The 20,011-nt window shown below is 41.3% G+C and overlaps 1 protein-coding gene across 14 annotated transcripts in view; it reads right to left on the bottom strand.

Annotated features, from left to right (window-relative positions):
- Positions 1-20,011, bottom strand: part of AOPEP (aminopeptidase O (putative)) — a 189,705-nt gene that overhangs the window by 10,874 nt on the left and 158,820 nt on the right. For 12 of the 14 annotated variants that reach the window (XR_011736625.1, XR_011736627.1, XR_011736626.1 and 9 more), the window contains one exon: positions 14,246-14,362. The exons of 1 other annotated variant lie outside the window; for it this stretch is intronic. Coding sequence is in view for 8 of the 13 variants with exons in the window: in XM_071802515.1 (XP_071658616.1) it covers positions 14,246-14,362 (117 nt within the window). In the remaining 5 variants the exon portion in view is untranslated. Of the gene's footprint in view, positions 1-11,207; positions 11,364-14,245; positions 14,363-20,011 lie in introns of all 14 variants that reach the window. One more of the 14 variants, XR_011736629.1, reaches the window with a different exon arrangement.

Raw genomic sequence — 20,011 nt, 5'->3', positions numbered from 1 at the left:
CCCATATTAGCTTATTTCTGAAGCACTGTTTGGCAGCAGGAAGACACCAAGACACTCACTGTCTCAGGTATGACATTTGGAAATCTTACATTTTCATGAATATCAACCACATCAAGATCTAAGCATTGGTTAGCACCTAGACAAAATGTCTTGAAGGGATGCTACTGTTAGATAGCAGAGAATTCCAAATTTAGGAGGAAGCAGCTTATGCAAAAAATCCCAGTGGTCTCATATTACCTTTTAGTTTCATTTTAAGAAAAAAACACAGTATTGCACAATATTGTTTGCAACTCAAACATTTACCTGTATTTTGACACTGCAACAGAAGATGCTGAGAAACCAAAATTGTGCTGTCTCAGTGCGTTTTCAGAGAATGCAAGCTGTTGCATGATACTATTTAACTGAAATAAATACCTATATAAAATATACTAAGCTCAATATGACCTGGCAATGTGCACTTGCAGCCCAGAAAGTGAACCATATCCTAGGCTGCATCAAAAGAAGTGTGGCCAGCAGGTCGAGGGAGGTGATTCTGCCCCTCTGCTCTGCTCTGGTGAGACCCCACCTGGAGTACTGTGTGCAGCTCTGGAGCCCTCAGTACAAGAAAGACATGGACCTGTTGGAGAGGGGCCAGAGGAGGCCACGAAAATGATCAGAGGGCTGGAACAGCTCTGCTGTGAGGACAGGCTGAGGCAGTTGAGGTTGTTCGGCCTGGAGAAGAGAGGGCTCCAGGCAGACCTTATTGCAGCCTTCCAGTACCTAAAGGGGACCTACAAGAAAGCTGGAGAGGGACTTTTTACAAGGACATGTAGTGATAGGACAAGGGGTAATGGCTTTAAACCAAAACAGGGTAGATTTAGATTAGAAAAGAGGAAGAAATTCTTCACCATGGTGATGCACTGAAACAGGCTGCCCAGAGAAGCTGTGGATGTCCCATCTGGAAGTGTTCAACACAAGGCTGGACGGAGCTTTGAGCAACCTGGTCTAGTGGAACGTGTCCCTGCCCAGGGCAGGGGGTTGGACCAGATGGTCTTTCAGGTGCCTTGCAACCCAAACCACTCCATGATTCTACAAATAATCCAGTTCTAATCCAGTCCCTCTGTTCCAGCCACCTGGGCCAAGAAATTTTGGGAAACAGTGCTTGAAGCTGATTGACTAAACCCATCTAAGCATCAAGCAAATGGTTTGACTTTCCAAAGAAGAGCCTGTAGTGACATACCAGAGAAACTATATTTTTAAACTGTTTTGAATAGATCTTAAAGTGCGTCTTTTTTCCTGACCCAGCTGATAACTTACTTTGCCTAATCCATATTATTCTCCCCTTCCCCACACAAATGATCAGACAAGCCTAAAACAATCATCCTCACAGAAATCTTTGTATGTTATTTTGTAATCCTCTAGCTTGCTAACGTTCTCAATCATAAGCATGCCATTGAAAATAAATATTTTACTTCTGAGGTCTACAAGTAAGATTTCAAAAGTAAATAATTTAAACCATGCCTTTATTAAAGAGGGGAGGAAAGCTAGAGTTTACTAAGCCTTTGGTCTGCAGAATGGGAGACTAGCTTCAGGGAAAATGAGTACATCTTGCTAATAGCTGGATCCAATTTAAAAGGCGCCATGAGAGAACAAATTTAAATCACTGAACAAAAGCAACATATTTAGAGATCTTAGAAAATGGTCTAATTTGAAATACAGTAAGAGCTATTGTTCAACAAAATGGAACCTTTATTAAAGGTAGGAGGAATATGTGATCTTTATAAAACACAGGTTCAGACTGTATTAACAAAAACTATTTGAACAACTTGAATCTTAAATGTTAATTAGAGTCTCAGAGGCCAGACTCCAGTCTAATTTGTAGAGAAAAAAATATAGAGAAAGTTTTTCAAATAACCACGTTCTGCTACTACTGATTAGTTTTAATTAAAAAGAAGGAAGCTGGTCTCTCCAGAGCAGCAGAAAGCTGTTCTGTTCCATTTGAAAGCATTTATCTCCAGTCTCTTCCTATCTACCCATAAATTGGATTCAAATATTAGATAATTTTCCTAGATCATGAACAATGCCACATGTTGCAGGGCAATATGTGGATTGAAAAACAGGGTTCACAACTGGAAGAATTACAGTTTAAGAACTGCAAATTTTACAGTGTGTTTAATAATATATTTTCCCCCCATCTTAGCTGAATTAGGTACTCTTTAATACACCAGCCTAGCTGCATCAGTGACATTTCTTTCTGTATAGTCTGAATTTCAAATGGGCCTTCCAATCTTCTATGCCACAGTATATGCATGCTTTAGCATGCAAATTTGGTTTCAGAATGTTTACCCCAGTAAGATTATCAGGGATGCTGAAGCAGCTCAGAAGCAGCAATGAAAACAGCAACATGTGTTACAGCTGTGCTGACAGAGTATCAGTTTGGCAACCTGAAAAAATGTACTCAATAGCCAAAAACCTACTGGATGCAAACAGAATGGATTCATCACTCTGACAAGGATTCTGTAATTTCAATTATTGTGTATGCCAAGTGTTTCTCAGGAGACTGAGCAAAGAAGCTGTCTATCAGTTTAAGTGAGCTTGTATTTTGGAACAAAACTCCTGGGCTCTACAGCCTGAGCTCTCTCTCAGGTCTTGTAGCACTTGCTTCGACAACACTGCAGGGCCAAAGAAACTGTGGGCGGATAACAGCATCACAGCAGCAGGTGTTTATGATGGCAACCTTTTTTCTTGAGACCCTCATAGTGTCAAGGTTCAGCTAAAGCTGTTTTCTTACAGTGCAGTGCTCTTTCTCAGTATTAAACAGTTAATTTTCCAGAGCTATGGTCAAAATTATGATTACACTTCAAATTAAAAAAAAAAAAAAAAAGGTTTTGGTAGCCTTACTCATGCTGTATTTTACCCTGAGTACTGGAAGGAATTGATGTTCATTGGGGACTGAGGCAGCTGTACCCGAGGCTGATTGAGTTCACTGAACCCCATGATGCCCTGTGTCAGGCATTACTGAGTGCACAGGCAGCCCCACGCCAATTCCTACCATCTTCGGCAATCTCCTTTCCCTCTGTGCATCCCACCGTGTTACTATCTTAGCCCATTGACAACACAGCAAAATGTAGCGTGGTCGTTCAGGAAACCCTACGGTAATAATGGGCTGGCCATAATTTTTGTCAGGAACTAACTGTCATTTTGAGGCGAACTACAAAGAAGTATAAATACTTTAAAACCTGGAGTATGAGCTGGTCACTAAACAGCAACGTAAAGTCTAATTTTAGCAAAACACCAGACTTTAGATTTTGGTAATACTGGTAGCAATACCCAGTAGCAATAGCCTACTTCCTTAATTAACTTTACTCCTTCTGATTTCTATTTCCGTATAGATCAAGCAATCGCACAATATGAGGAGTGCTGGCAAGAGGGAAGAAGGACTTGCAAGCCCTGTCTCTCCTTCCTCCACTCGACAGCACTGATGGAGTGCTGTGGGTAGAGCTCATGCAGCAACTGCCTCCACTTAGTGACAGAAAAGAGAGGTGTTGTACAATCTAGCTTTTAAAAAACAAATCCTGTTTGGTCAGCAGCAGACTGTGGGACAACTGGCAGCACTGGAACCTGTGACTGCACTTGTGTGCCAGCAGGTCCAAGCACTCTGCTCCCACAGCTCTGCAAGCCTCCCTCAGCAATACATGCACACTTGAGACATCTCACCTTCATTAATGTGATTTATGGGCTTGTATTTCCTTCTTATCCTTTCCCTTCCACTCCAACTGCATGCTCCTGTTTTAGCATTCACCTCCTTCTACGCAATGCAATTGAACTTTACTGTTAAAAAGCTTCTGTAGCACCACAGCTGCCACAGACTATAAGCACGACTTCACTCCCACCTCCAAATGAAACACATGGATCTCCGCAGCCAGCATGGAGGCTCTTTCCTACCTAAGCATCCAGAAGGCCAGAAATCACCAAACATGCTGCTTAGGAAAGCCAAAGCAGAGCAGAGGGCAACCCTGCTGCTCTCTGTGATCAGAAAGGCATAGCAACAACAGGGCAGCATTTCAGGACAAGATTCATTCCTGGCAGCAAAGCACATGCTGAGGACTTGTTTGAAAAAGACAAATGCCCTTTTTTCCTCACTTCAGGTTCACAAACAGAGAGCTCCCAATTAGACATCAGACACTCTTCTACCCATGTGGGCCCCATCTGTGAGCAATGACGTCTGCGCTGGTAGAAGAAAAAGTTTTAAAAGAAGGCAGAAAAAGCAAGAGACTAAGAAGCCATGTCTAATTCTCCTTCAAAGGTGGCACATGCAGTGTTTCTCTTCGGGTGTCAAAGCTGTCGCTTTGAATAAGTGACTCAGTTTAGGACGCCTAATTCTGTAATCTCAATAATCCTTAGCCTGTCTCTCCTTGCCTTGTCTAACAGGAGATGGGCACACAACAGGATCTGGCATCCAGTTTCCGTTCTTTTATGGCGGACGGATGAAGCAATGATAGGACAGTGACCTACAGCACGGTCAGAGGAGAAGAGGGCGACCAGCAGCAGGGCAGCATGATGGCTTCAGCAGCATCAGAGCGTCCCCGCCGTGCCTGAAGCCTTTTCTCACCATCTTCTCACTTGTGCTGCTGCCATCTCCACACTGGGGGGAGCAGCTCCTATATCATAGCGCATGTGAGGTAAGGAAGTGTTTAACACAGCATGTGAACTAACTTAATTTGAAAAACAAAGGTTTTTAAAAATAAGCCTTAATTAAAAACATAAATACACTACTTCTACTGGAATCAAATGCTCCCCTTTTCCCCGCCTTTTCAGTATTGCCTGTTCAACACGCCAGAGCTTTAGTGCCATTCACAGCTTGAAGCAAGATGGAGATGGCAGAAAAGATGTCATTGGATGCCTTTTTAACAATTTCACTGGAGATGTGTGCTGAGCTTCACTTTCCTGTGGTGCTGCTGGCTCTCAGGAGCAGGGCTGCCTTCTGACCAGCCGCAGAAAAAAAGGCTTGCACTGCCCCAAAAACCTCCCCACACCCCCGGCACTGGGAGATGTGCTGGTGTCCCAGCAGGACCCTGCACCAGAAGAGGGGGTCCAGCGCCACTGCCTGCGGCATTCATGCTGCGCCCAGATCTGATCCCGCAGCACCTCACACCTTCCCCGTCCCTGCTGCAGGGCCAGTGGGTGCTTCCAGGGCTTTGGTCCCATGCGCTCCATCCCTGCTTGTCCCCAGTGGGGACTGCTGAGGGGACAATTGCCACACATGTCGGCCACAGGCTGTGGGTGAGTAAGGACAGGGTGCTGGGGGCTGGGTGGTCCTGTACCCCTGAGGAACGGAAGGAAGACCTGGTCCCTGCCTCAAATAGAAGCAATCTCACGCTGCAGCCTCCACCAAGAAGCATTGCAGGGCCAAGCCCCGTAGCTTCAGCACAGTAAGACTGGCTTGGGCACGTGCATGTGTCCCAGCTGACACCTTTTGCAAAATGCATCACCACAACTGCCTCTCCGTCTCATATGCAACCCCGTCCACATTCCCTCTGACTTTCCATCACTGCTGCCTCTCCCAGCTGTCTCTGGAACGAGTCTGCCTTAGCATTTTTACCCATCCAGTGTTTGTATATGTATTTCAACACAAGCTATTTATACATGCACATAAAAGCATGCTGGGCTTTTAAAACCATATGTTGTAGTGGGAAAAAGCACATAAACACCCATACATCTGAAGCAGAAATCCAGCTCAGAAGAGTTTTAGATTAAGAACATCAACTGTCTGTTATCAATTACTATTAAATTCTAACACCTGTTCAGCAAAAGGAAAGGCTGCTGCAAGTATCAAGGCAAGAGTAAGCTACCCCCTTTGCTTATGCTTCTCTCACCATCCCTCTGCCTCGTCCCTCTTGCAACTAGAGGCAAAAAAAGCACCTTCCTTTTATCTTTGCTCCCCCAAAGTGACTATGATTCAAACATTTGTGATAGCCAGGCAAGACTATTGTCACAGAAAGAATCCAAATCTGCATATGAAAATGAGACTCAAATTCCAAGCAATGAACAACGTGGCTGCCTGGCTTTTCCACAGCTTAGGTCACAGCCAGCCTACCCAGTCCGTGCTCACACCCTTCCAATTTTGCATAGTTTAAAACTTTGCTTCCAATTTTCAAAACAATTAAACACAAGATTTTGATTCTGACAGCAAAGACCTTTCACATCACTCTCACACATACACCCTCTCTCCCCAAGCCCCAGCAAAAATTCTTAAGGGAAATATATATTGATTTTACAAACTCAGAAGAGTTTGTTCCTGAAATGAAAACACATGGATTTTACTCCACGTTTCAGTTTTCTGAGTCGTCATCTCCTCTTTTCTTCCCTGTCCCCAAGAATGTAGCTATCATTCCTGCTTAGAAAGATGCTTTCCCTATGTGGAACACCACAAAATTCCCCCATTGACAGTGCAGCCCCAAAGGAATTTACATGGCACAGAACTGTAAGGAAGACAGCAGACTTTTGCTCACACAGTATTCATTAAGTCAGTGACACAGCAGCGGGACGAGATCTGTGTGGCTAAGGTAATGACATCAGAACAAACTACAGTTAGCAGTTTTGAGTTGTCCTGTTTCTTGCAGTATTTACACTTCACAGGCTTATGGCATACCAGATTTTTTTCCAAATCTGTGGTCCTACCAGGCATAACCTTCATCTACAGTCAACCTTTATACAGGAATGAGAAGTACTAGATGAGCTGTTCAGATGTAGCCTCAAAATCAGTTTATTTTTAAAGAAAAGTATCTTCAGAGTTGTTGTGTTTTGTTTGGTTTGTTTTTTTTTTTTTTTCAGAATTAAACAAAACAAAATAAACAAGGAGGATGCATGCCACAAGCACAAAAATGCCTCTATCTTCATCACGAAAAAAAAATACTGCTGACAGCTAGGAGCTTTTGTTTACGTTTTTAAAACTACATTCTCCTTGACATCCTGGCCGGTATGTTAGTGCTAGAGTATAGATGCAAGCAAAGTAACCTTTAAAATTTCATGACAAGGCCAGGTGCTTTGTATTACTGCCCTACACAGAAATGCTGTATAAACTTTCATAAAAAGCAGTCGCAGCCAATTCAGAACACCTTTGGAACTGATTTCAGAAGCCCAGAGGACTCCACCACTTCCCTTCTCCAACCCCTTCCTCCAAGGATTCTTTGGATAAACAGCAAAAAAACTCAAAACCAACCCAATTCCGTATTTGATTCCCTCTTACCATTAGCTCCCACTTTCTAAGTCTTGCTAAGTTGTTGGCCTGCCAGATAAGGAGGAAATTAATTCCCAAAATTAGTCCCAGTTAGAAAAATAAGGGGCAAAAAATGAACCATGCCAGCAGTGGCACCAGTCAGGGGCTTGGAAACTCCTGTTGATGCCACCCAGCAGCGAGTGAGATCACTTGGAACAAGCATGTTGGTGTTGGCTCCTGGAGAGAGCTGGACTGGGAGTGCTGACTGGTGCAAAGCTATTTCCAGTGCTCCATAAATCTCGTGCTGATGGAGGGATTTTCTGTTCTTCTCAAGTGGCTGGAAAGGCCCCCATACTTTGCATGTAGCAGCAAAACAAACCCAAATTACAGCTACTTAAGCTTATCCTTAGGTCAGTCCTACAAATTCATCCCAACACATCGGCTCAGTTACAATGGACATGTGAGCCAGAGTCAGTCCCAGGCGATGACTCCCACTACTGTTACTGGAAGCAATTTTCCCTCATCCTGTTCCAATTTTCTTAGCCTCATACTTAATTTTGGGCCTCGTCTTTGGGAAGTAAGTGTCATATTCCCAGAAGCTACCCTTTTCAAAGTTATTTTCATTGGGAAAAAACCCAGCTCCTGCGAATGCATGCTTCTGAAAAACTATCTTTACCAGCAGTAGTACCAATACCATCTGTGCCCAAGAGCTGCAAACTGCATTTAGATGCCAGACAAGTAAGAACACAAAAGGGAGTGAAGACCCAAAACATATCAGCATCACAGAGGATCTTCTGATAAGTGGCTGCTGCGTCCATCAAAGCATTTTCTTTGTAGGAGACTGGGACAGTCTGTCATACTCTGAAATTAGCCCTCTACTAGCGAAAATGGGAAAGATTTTCTATGACAGTGAGATATTATTTGCCATTATTTGCCAGGGGAAGTACCAGGAGAAGAGTAGGGAAATAAAAATTAGTATTTCTGTCAGGATGAGTGTTAAAAGCATCTGATAACAATATAGAGATTTCACTTTGTAAAAACTCACATTTCTTTTCTTTTTCATTTAATGAACATATCACCTCAATAATCATTGGATATACAAACTTCAAATCTTGATTTATTTCAGAAACAAATCTGGCATGCAGGCTGACTGCTCTACAGAGCTTTTTCTAAGTTCCCATTTCCTTAATACTGGATTGCTAATTGCAATTCAAACGGAAAAAAAAAACCTTTCAATGTAATGCATCCCCTCCTGACTTAAGTTGAAATTGAATAATAAGCTGTATCTTTAAATATAAGTACAGAAATTACTTTCACTTTTCCAGAAACAAAAAGTCATTGTATTCACTTATCTTCTGAAGATAGTAATGTCTTGTAACATGGTCACCAGCTCAAGCTGTTACCTTTTTCATTTACTGAATTAGTGGCTCATAGAAACAATGACACAGGTTAAGGAAAAGAATTGTGTATCTTCCTGTTTAATTGCAACGCCGCCATCTGAAATGTGCCCATCTGTTGCTCCACGGCCCAGTCAAGAAGTACTGGCAAGCCCGTGGAGGTATTTGCAACACACTGCTAATCTTACTCAAAAGCTGGAGACTGCTCCTGAGCCCCCGCCCCAAGGGAGGATTATCTGAAAGGAAAGCATGGTGTCTGCCCGCGAGCATGGAGTGACCTTTCCCGCATCGTTCCCTTTTCCTGCCCAGTTTTACAGCGTGCTCTGCAGAGTTCTGTTCCACCAGGGCGCCTCCCGACAAAGCCCAGCTGCAACCTGCAGCGCAGCTGGACGCCGCCAAGAATGTGCTCAGCTCCATGCATCGGGTAGGGAGCGGCACGACAGATGCCACACTGCAATTCATTTGTACCTCCACGTCTGCCAGCTTTTCAGGGGCTAGGAAAGATCAATGAATCAAAGCCATTTTGTCCTAAACACAATTCTCACCACTTTCAGGATGCCAAGCACCTTATACGGCTTGTATTAGCATGGTTGGGTTTCTGTCAGTGAAATAAGATGCCATCACTTTATAGCCTCAGTCTCATAGGCAGACCTCATGCACAATGAAGTAGTTGTGCGAGAATGGCTTTATGCCACCCACATGACTGACGATACCATGATCTTAACTCATTTTACTCACATTTTCTGCAGAAACAGTTATAGTCTCTCTTCTCTCCCTGAAATATACCACATTATGAACCTGAATACAGGGAAAGCATTATGTAAGTGGAGAGCATTTGAGCCAACTTGCTGAGACAAGGAAAACTAACAAAACAACTTTCCATATGCTGTGCAGGCAAGATATTTTATTTAAAAAGTGGTGTCTGCAGTATGAAAGAAAGAAAGACTAGTTCTACAGTCAAAAGTCTGGGGAAATACACCATAAATCTTTCTGCTTCATCTGCATTCAGTATTTTTTATCACCAGGTCTTGGATAACTCAGTAACCAGAAATTTTGTCAAGTGTCAAACAGGACTGAAAGTGTCACATACACCCACTGCCCTTCTCTTATGGTCTTAGCGATCTTTTCCCCATTACCTTTGCTCTGCAGGCTACTCAGCTGTCCTGTGACCTTGTATACAGACATGTTTCAGGCCTATCCCTGAGCAAATGAAGATGTCAGAACAGAAATAACAGAAATAATCACATGGTTCCTCTAGTTAAGAGATTCACTGAGTGTTGGTCCAGAGCTCCCAGTGTTGTCTTTAGGTATTTGTAACTCACTGATTCCAATTTTTTTAAAATGAAAGTCCTCAACAGCCCATGCTCGAACAAGGTAAGCTTGCATAGTCATATTGAAAGAAGTGTCATCAAGGTTAAATGGACATAAATACTAGCAACCAGAAACTTTCCACATGGACCAATCCTCCACATTCTGCCAGATGCAAGACACTGAATAAACTAAATATCAGCATAAACCAGTCACCTCAGAAAGAAACAAAACAAAACCAACCTCAGATTCACCTTCAATTCTATTATCCTACTGCACTGTCTGATGGCAACTGCAGCTGCTTTACAGCATATCCCAGTTCTCCTTAGGCAGCTGAACTTCCAGCTGGACTGTGTTATCTTCAAACTGCAGCCAGCTTCTATGATGCTCCTTTTGGACACAGGACATGCGGCATATCATGGAGATGTAGCCTAGGAGCTACCCTATTATGCAGCAGGAGGCAGCACAGCCAAGAAAACAGGGAACAGGAAGGGGAAACGGAGCACACATTCTTCTGTGCAATTGCCTCCCACTTGTCTGATGAGGTCTGAGCCACGATGTGCTCAAAGAACTGAGAGGTGATGGAAAAATGGCTTTAAACTTTGAAATCTTAATTGCTCTCAAAACTTTCTTTAAACATATATTCAATATGCTTAATTCAAATAGTTTTCATTGTGAATTTAACCTCTAGAAAACAAACTTGTACTTTTGTGCCTCCTCAGATGTTCCAAGGTTTGAACAGAAAATGGAAAATGGAATAACAATCTGGTATATAACTGAACTGAAAAAAAATAGGAAGGAGTCAAAAATTCTGCAGTTAGGCAGATCCTCTAAAAGCTTCTTGTATAATAGCATCCCAGACTGAGGGCAGACCAGTTTGAAATGTAATTAAGTCATCAGTATCTCACTTCTGGCTCTGTGGCTCCAAGGTTCCTATCAGAGACGTGTTATGCATTATGAATCACAAGTAAGTTACCTAACCTCTGATTTTTTTTTTAAGCTGAAGCATTCAAATCAATGTCTGTCTTAGAAGAGAGAGGCTACCTCTCATCTCCTACCCTCTTTTGAAGCTACATATCTGTGGTGAGACCACATTTGAGAGAGGACAGGAACTACACTGAATTGCTGAGGAGATCCCAGGATGGACACAGCTTGTGATCTCTTTGGAGAGAGATCAACATTTAAATTCCAGGCAAAGGCTGACTTGCAGCTCTCTCCTCTCCTGGCTGCTGTGAAGGAATCAAAACAAGACAGATAACCTGCTGCAAACCCTCCTCTGCTTTCTGAATTAAGTCTGCTCTTACCTTAGAAAGGTGGGACGTGCATATGGTAGCGAGCGGTCAGGAGTACCAAACAGTGCTGTTAGCAATCTTCACTGAGTGAGGACAGACAGGCACATCGCCATGGGCAAGTACAGATCCCACCAGGTCCATGGGGTTTTACAACAACCACCATGCTGACTTCAAGTGAAAATAAAGATGCTTCAGAAACTATAAAAAAGCTTTAAGAAACACAAACCACGACTTCCCATGATGTACTTGTGTAGGATGACTCCTAATAATGAGCTCACTCACAGCATTTGTGAAATTTGAGTTAGTAAACTGTGTTATAAAGAGTTCTTGATGAGTGAACTGTAAAGTAACTCAAGCCAAATGCACATGTACCCCATTTCCAGTTAACCAAGCTCAAGCAATCTTTGGGCAGCTTTTTCTCAGTACTTTCCCAGCGCACACTTCAGTGTGTGCCAGCATGCTACAGTACTGAAGTGTCTGCACCAAACATCCAGGTCCTTTAAAATGGGCAGAGACAGAGAGAGAGGTGGTTCTCCACTGATTTCATCCCAACAGTAAAATCCACCAGGCAACTGTCCCCTTTACTCCTCTGAAGACATGTGTCTGATGAAGTGAGATTATTGAAATCCTTTACTTTTTCCATGTAAGTACTACTAAGTGTGGAATATTCTTGCCCTCAAAAGAGTACTCAGCAGCACATATACACACTGTTCTTTATATTCCATCTGCTGTAAGGCAGCCTTTTAGCTACCTACAACACAAACAGAGAAAGCCTTCCAGCTCCCGAGTGTGTAGATAACATTTTATGTATGACTTTTATGGCCCAACTGTGTTTAAAATACAAAAAAACAAACTTCTTTGTGTGCCACTCCCATATACTACTGGCCATACCATTCCTCATCCCTATGTGAATTTAAATACTACTAGTCAAAAACAAAAAAAAAAAAACCACAAGTTCTTATTTCTTAACTCTCTGCTGCTGGATGGAACACACTTGATAACCTTACTCAACAAAAATCCCTGAATAAAACCTCTGACATTGACAGGTTTTTTACTGTCCTGCCTGTAATTTCTTATGCTTGTATTTTTCTGACATTAAGTTACTCAGAACATTTGAACTCCAGTAACACAACAGGATCACTGTAAGTGATTAATGTCTTCACAAACTAAAGCTACACAAGAATAGCACAGCTATAGGCCTGGACTGTGGTTCATTGTCCCTGGGTCAAAAGAAAAATCCCCTGTGAACATATTGGAGAAACAGGCATGAAAAGCCCTTGAACATATTGGAGAAAGAGGCATGAAAAGCCCTTCCCTCAGGTATGTAAGGGTGCGTAAACTGACGTTCCCTTTAAAGCACTGTAGGTGTCTGGCGTCTGTTGACTGGTAAAACGCTAATGGTAATGTTATCTTAGTTTTACTTCTCAACATCTGCCAATCCCTCAGTTTCACCTTGTAAAATAAAATGGAGATTATCCTTCTTTCACTGAAGCTGTAATTTTAATTCAAATTTTATTTTAAGAAAAAATTATGACAGATCATCTGTGTCCTTTTATATGACACCACAAGTCAAAAAGAAAGCATGAAAGTGCAAAGGAAGAAAAAGACTGAGAAACCAAAGCTTGTGGACTGGTGCTTACAATTCACAGGCAAGAAGCAGCAACACTACAGCTACTGCTTTATCTCCCTATTAATTCCTCTCCCCATTATAGAACGCCTGACATTTCACTGGTATTCTGATGCGATTAAAATATATTCTAATACCTATAAATAGAAATGTTGGTTCAAGTACTAATTAATCTGGCATGTGGAAACCTGTGTCAACAAAAAACTAAAAAGGGGCAGTAAGTGGCAACAGTTGAAGTGATGTCCATTTTCTTCTGAGAAAAAGCCAGACCTCTGTTCTATTGATCTTTACCTTAGTGTTTTGATTCCCAAGTGTTCATAAGCATCCACCCAGCAACTTCAGTATAAGAGTAACAAGAGAGATTTTGCACTCTGCTTCAATTTCAATTATTGCCATAAAGTTCCAATTATAACAGGGTAAGTCATACACACTGACTTTCCACAGCCTTCACATTAGTTTTTAATTAAGCAAGAGTCATATGTCATGTTAAATATACCCTGCTCCCTCATCGCACATTAGTTTGATCACACGCTACTTCATGACTAACCCTTGTTTATATATAAATCTACACATCCTTTATTTTCATGACTGATTCCACCTTCCTTACCTCCCCGTCCCAGATACTATGTACTCAGAGCAAAAGCTCATTGCAAGGTTGGTTTCAGCCACAACTTCCACTGCCTTAATTGTCACAGCTCTCCCACCTTGAGAAATCCACAGAACTCTACAAAACAGCAAGCTCTGTGTGTGGTGATAAGGATTTACTGGTTTGCCCATCAAAGGCATTAACGCGTTTGTGCCTGTAATGGGGAAGGCGCATTTACAATATCATGTAAAACAGTGTTTTCCTTGTGGACTTTTAATATCCCTGGCAGCTACTAGAAGCAGCTGCAAAGAACTGATTCCCCCTTAAACTCATGCCCAAAGCCAGAACATACTGTAGTATCTCCGGAAAGCAAACTTTTCTAAATATTGAGTGAGACTTTGGAGCATTGAAGGAGGAACAATAAGGGCTGACCACGGGGAAGAATAATTTTAGACCACAACAGACAACTGCGTTTGGAGACAATACACACAACAGAAATGAACTGGGCTCTAATACACAGTCACCACGACAGAGTGAGAAATTTAACACCTGAGCGAATGTGCTGCCCAAGGTGCACATACAACATTTCTGACATCTTGGCTGCACGGTCTCCTGCTACCACAGTATACAAACACACCTGGACCTACGCAAAACACACAGAAATACTGAGTAATTAAGGCATCTGAAGATGCTACAATACTGGAGTTAAGAACATCCAATTTCAGATTTAGACACAGGAAAAAGAACTTGAGTGAGCCTGGATCCTAGCAGAACACTATCACTCCTAGTCAACAATGCAACGGCCTATGTTAGGGTGACGTTTTTAAAGTTAATTACCTCAGCGTCTTGTTCCCGGAGCTGGTATGTTTTCTCTAAGCACTGCAGTATTCTAGGACACAATGTCTTCTCCTCCAAGAGAGACTCCAGAAGTAAGACCAGCTGGTCAGGGAGAAGCTAAGAGGAAAATAAATGCCATGTGTGAGCAGATCTCCACAGACTGAGCAATTAAATGGTTAAAAATTCAGAGGACAATATTGTGATAACCTGTGTACTTTCAGCACGTGCTTGAAATACCACATGAACTTTTAGCTGGTTTCTGAGAAACCTCAGGGTTTACGTTTCTGTGTTCTGAAAGACTCTGTGCTGGGGCCCAATGAAGGCTCATTTTCCATGGTTTTCATTAGTATAGTTATATCAGATCTTAACCATGCACACCTTATTGAAACACAATCATAGCTTATTTAGTAAGACTTTTACAGAATACATAGTCTAAGTAATTCCATTTTGTTTGAGCTTGGAAGGAATAAAAAAGAGAACAATATACAGTGCATAATTTCAGGAATCAAACAGACATATAAGTGTATAATTTTTAAGAGTGGCATTTTTTTTGTTATATTAGCAATTGCCTGACATTCTTAGAGTGAACAAAGAAACACACCACAAGTAAGTCATCCATAAAATAAGTGTTGCAGTGACACATTTTGAGGCATATTCTAGAGTAATGAGTTGCAACCCATCCATCATTACATCGTAAAGACGCATTAATATTAAGTTTGTCGCACACACAGCATAGATCTGTCTGTACATGTATATATATTTAGTAGTCAGTAGTCATTTTCAATGGGAACCTAATGTAACCTAAAGAGAAAAAGCATAAGAAGTCTGATGTAACAAATGCTTAAGTGCTCTGTTTAATAGGCTTACTGGATGAACAAATAAATTATTCAAGCAGAGCTCAGAGAGAAATTACACCAGCTGCCAGGAAATATCTACTGGAAATCAAGGGTTCAGGGTTATCAGTTAGAAGTTTGTTATATGCCCCAAAGCTTTCATCATTGCAGGGCACCAAGAAAGGGGGAAGGGAGGAAGAATGTGAATTTAAACTTTTGCACACAAAAATATACCAGCATTGCTCACTACTATTGTTCTCCAAATAGATTAATGGAAAAAAAAAATCCTGTTACTTTAACACTAGTTCTGTTTTTATCACATTTGGCAATTCTCTGGTCCCGCCCTGCTGTCTGTGTTCCCATTTGCTGAGTTGATGTGTTAACAGGTAAAAAACAAAGTCAGCTATAGGAGATGCCTCTTCCAGCAACATACCCCACAGTCAGGGCTGTTGATGTACACTGAACAAGTCTGGACCCCTGATCTCTGACAGCAAGCCCATGAAGATATCAGGGATCTTTCGGTAAGTCTTAATCTGTGAAATATTGCTGCTAACAACCAACTAAGCAACGTGCCATTTTCTTCCCTATTAGTCTGATAAAATTTAGCATTAATACCTAAATCAGAGTAAAGAGGAACAGGGATCTCTAGGATTTTGATGCTTTGGTTTCCTTGCATTTTGATTCCTTTCCAATTTTTTATTACTAAAGTTGTACTCTTTGAGACTGAAAAAACCCTCACATCTTACTGGCTCTTACTAGAACATTTTCTAAGTGACACCAAAGCCTGCCAACAAAATGAAGTTGTTAAAAATAGTCAGACATTTGAAATTATTGAATATTTCAGTTCCAGGACAACTACTAAAGCATCAGCTTGAATGTTTATCGTGGAGTCTAACTCTGAAAAATAAAACAGGGAAGGCTTCTGGGAAGTGCCTCTGCTTGGAAACTGAATTCATTCTGAACACTAATAAAATCTGAAATGTTGCAGAATGCCACGCACAGAGAGGTAACTTCTGATTCAGAAAGCTTTCTCTGCTAACTACAGAGCAATACTTAAATTGTAGAAACTGTAAAACAGCTGCTTGAATACACAGGTTACAGAACAGCTGAGAGTTATTATTTTATAATACATCTCCAGTATAATTGCTATACAGATTCACCCACAGAAAGCTACTGTTTAAGACAACATTTCAGAATCTTATTAAAGCAAACAAAAGCACATCAGCAGAGTAGCAGCCATGCCCTTAATTTACCTCTGCCTAGTGCTGCATTATGGTTGAAGAGTATTCTAAAATGACAGGTTAAACGCTTATCAGTTTAGATTTGAGACAGCAGAGAAAAAAAAAATCTGAGACCATGGTTTCCGTCATTTTCCCATGTTCCAGCTGCCTGAGATGAGACTTTTCATTACCAACTCACAATTTAATTGCAGTCTAAGGTAGGAGGCAGCAAACCCTGGCACCCGCAGAAGGAATGCTGACAGACCCCAAACCAAAGGGGCACCAGTGGGTGGAGCGATTCTGTTTTGTTCTCCTGCTACTTCCAACACAAAGTAACAGGACAAACATTCCCTTTCATTTCTAACCCTTTTAAGAAACGCGATTCTGTCTAAGAGAGAAACCTATCCTAAGCAAAGAGGCAGAAAGCTCCGTCAAAGTTTCACGACACAGACTACTACAAAATTCATTCAGGGTTTTTTTTCCCCGAACACAGCAATGTGAATAACGCTATCACCAAAGCAGCTTTTTAACAGTTACAAATAAACTGCATAAAATTTCAGTTGAATTTTCAGTCAAAAACCCCATACTCCATTATTTTTCTTTTTCCCCACCACCATCCTTATTTGTCCAATCCACCTGTTACTTCTCATCTTTCACATCATGAGAATTGTTTGGGGTACACGCTGTGGATTTTCCATTTGTTTGCCTTATGCTTAATACAAAAGGGCCCTTGCTTTTAAGTGCTACCAAAATGTAAATGCTGGAGAAAACAAAAAGTAGATTTATTTTCAAGTACTGTGAAGTCATTTTCCTTTACAAAAATTCATATTCTGTGAATGCATATTGAATATCTAACATACATAAAACCCCACACAACACAGTTACAGCAAAATGCAGCACTGTGTCAATGTGCATTGCCCCGTCGAAAACATTAAGTAAACAACCCTAACACTCCACACACAAAATTTCAGTCTTCCTGTTAAAAAAAGAAAACAAAAAAGGTTCATACATAATCTCTCTGAAGTATTGGACCATGCTCAATCACAATGCTCAAATATATGCAATTATTGATGTAGCTCACTTCAATCAGGAAATGTGGCGAGCATCAAGACATAGTTTTCGTTACAGCAACAATTGCTGCAACAGCATCTATTTCTATTTAAAGTAGACAGCTCCTGTCCCAACCTGTGCCTGTCACATGGAAATCATACTGCTTTTCCCAGGCTTCCTCCTCCCCCAGTTGTGAGTACTGGGAACTACATAGAGGGAATAAATTAATTTGTTGCCATCAAGCACTCAAGAGGTTTTCTGTCATGTCCCATCTAATTAAACATGAAGCCCACTATAAATCTGTATCCCAGCACTGTATACTTTATCTTACCCAAGACTATAAAAACCCTCCTGCAACTTTTCAGCCTTTTCGAGGAGTTCACTTTGTCCTGCCACTAAATAGCCACTGTCCCCTGCCTCCCCTGTGTTACCTGATGTGGTGGTTTTAAAATTTGAATAATTAGGCTGTTACCTCTAAAACAAAGTGCAAATGATGGAGAGTATGAAAAGTAGGTTTGTATTTGAAAAAGGCAAGATGAAAGAATTCAAGAAAAAGTAATCAAATTGAAAATATAACTCAGAATAACTCCAAAACAGCTTACAGAGGCTGAGATTCAACGTATACTGATTAACTGGGAACTAAGAAAAAGCATATGTATTTTCTTCATATTATTACACAAGACACTTAAGTCATTATACTGTGTTAAAAGACATTAGTAGCTTTGAAAAGCTTTCTACAAACAATCATGGAACAAAACTATGAGTTTTCTGAATCCTACCCCTAACCTGTAGAAAGCAGAAAGAAAACAAAGATCTGGTATGGCAGCTACAGAGGTCACCGACCCCATATCTCAGAAGACCACCCACACGAAGGAGCGTATCTATCAATTCCTACATTTACAAACGCAATAAATGCCAGATTCACCCTTTATACGAGAAAAAATGCCACTGAAACATTTGACTACTGACCTTTCACAGCCATGAAATGTGACACAGATCTATCTACAGGAGCATCCACAGAACTAGCGCCCGCGCTGCACCCCTAAGCCAGCACACAAATCACTAAAGTCGTACAGCTGGTATGCTGAATTTGCTCCTGCCTTCACTTGAATGAAGTCATTGAAAGCCTCCTCGGAGGGGAAATGTGCCTCAGACTAATGCAGCAACCGATTGACAGTGGCGTGATTTCTATTATTACTCCATTATCACACTGGGATCTGCGCCTAAATGAGCATACTTCCTCCCTGATGCCATTTCCTTTTATCCTGGTTCTCGTCTAAAAGCGGATCAATGGGAGTAATATATATGATGTCACTTCAATTTACAGCTCCTGCCTCCCTCTCTTCGCGTGCACAGATAGATCGATTCTTCCCAAAAATGGTTAAGAAATGCATGGGGAGACTCTTCTCCCAGAGAAGGGTTCTCTGCTATATTTGTCTGTGTAACCACAGCAAGGAATTGTTTACACTGAGCAAAAACAGGGGCGAAAGGGAAAAAAAAATCACTACTGTGCGCTGGAAAACGCTGGCTGAAATGCAAGACAAACAAGGCCAAAAACAGAATGAAAGTGATTTGACCGTTGAAAATTACATAGAAAAGTTTCACGTTTCTATGGCACAATATCTTTCTCCCATATTTATCTGGGAGAAGGTACTTACATCCCCCCTCCAAAACATGCAGTGTCTTTTCATTTACAGTTTTACAAGATTTTCTGAAGTCAAACTGAATTCCTTCTTACCCCTCTCTTACGAAAGAAAGGGAAAAACCCACCCTAGAGTTCAATAGTGAATAGTTCCCTTCATACAGAATTTCCTCATTAATTGCAGATAAGAAAGCACAGGAGAAAGGATTTATAGGGCCAGGCCATCTCTGCGCCTATATCCTGCACAGATCAAGCAAATCCCTGAATGACTCTCACGTTATAAACTTTCCATATAGACAATTTGCCTCGAGGGCTGATTTCTGCAGGCTGCAATTAAACAAAAAACTTTTGTAAAAACAAATCCCCCCCTTCCTCAAGCTGTTCAGAAAATTGTTAGCTTGAAAATTCAATAAAACACTATTTACGCAACAACATTTTTAGACAGACTTTGTTGCTGTCTACCTCAAACAATATTCTTCAGATGCTGTTTTTATCTGTACAGTGACTTCTTTTAGATGAAAACAAGGCTTCCCCCCACTACCTTCAGGGGCTAAAATGTACTCATATCATGTTACACATGAATTCAATAAAAATGTCCATGCTAACAGCTGTTAACTAGCATAGCATGATACACTACTTAAGGGTGTCTAAGCCTGAAAGAGCTAGTCTGCAGTTTGATTAATACGCAGGGAAAAAAAGTAATCTGCAGCTGACAAAAAAAATGCTTTGAACCGGTTCGCAAAATAAAACCCATCTATGCCAGAGGCTGACAAAATTTCAGAAGTGTGTAGTGAAGCAGACTGTTCTGGTTAACTTTGTTGGGGTCAGTCTGTGACTTCCCTCTTGCTGAAAAATCATTTCCCCTTTGAACGTTCACAAAAGATAACCAGACCTCACTGTATTTAAGAGCAAAACAAATATCTCTGCCTGTAACACATTCTCATCTATTTATGAACTATACTTCTAGGAAATGTCTTCCCATCATGTGCAATTTTTCTCAATCTCTGATCAGACTTTTTTT

The sequence above is a fragment of the Patagioenas fasciata genome, chromosome Z, assembly GCF_037038585.1.
Source record: "Patagioenas fasciata isolate bPatFas1 chromosome Z, bPatFas1.hap1, whole genome shotgun sequence".
Lineage (NCBI taxonomy): Eukaryota > Metazoa > Chordata > Aves > Columbiformes > Columbidae > Patagioenas > Patagioenas fasciata.
This window is presented reverse-complemented; position numbering and strand designations above follow the sequence as displayed.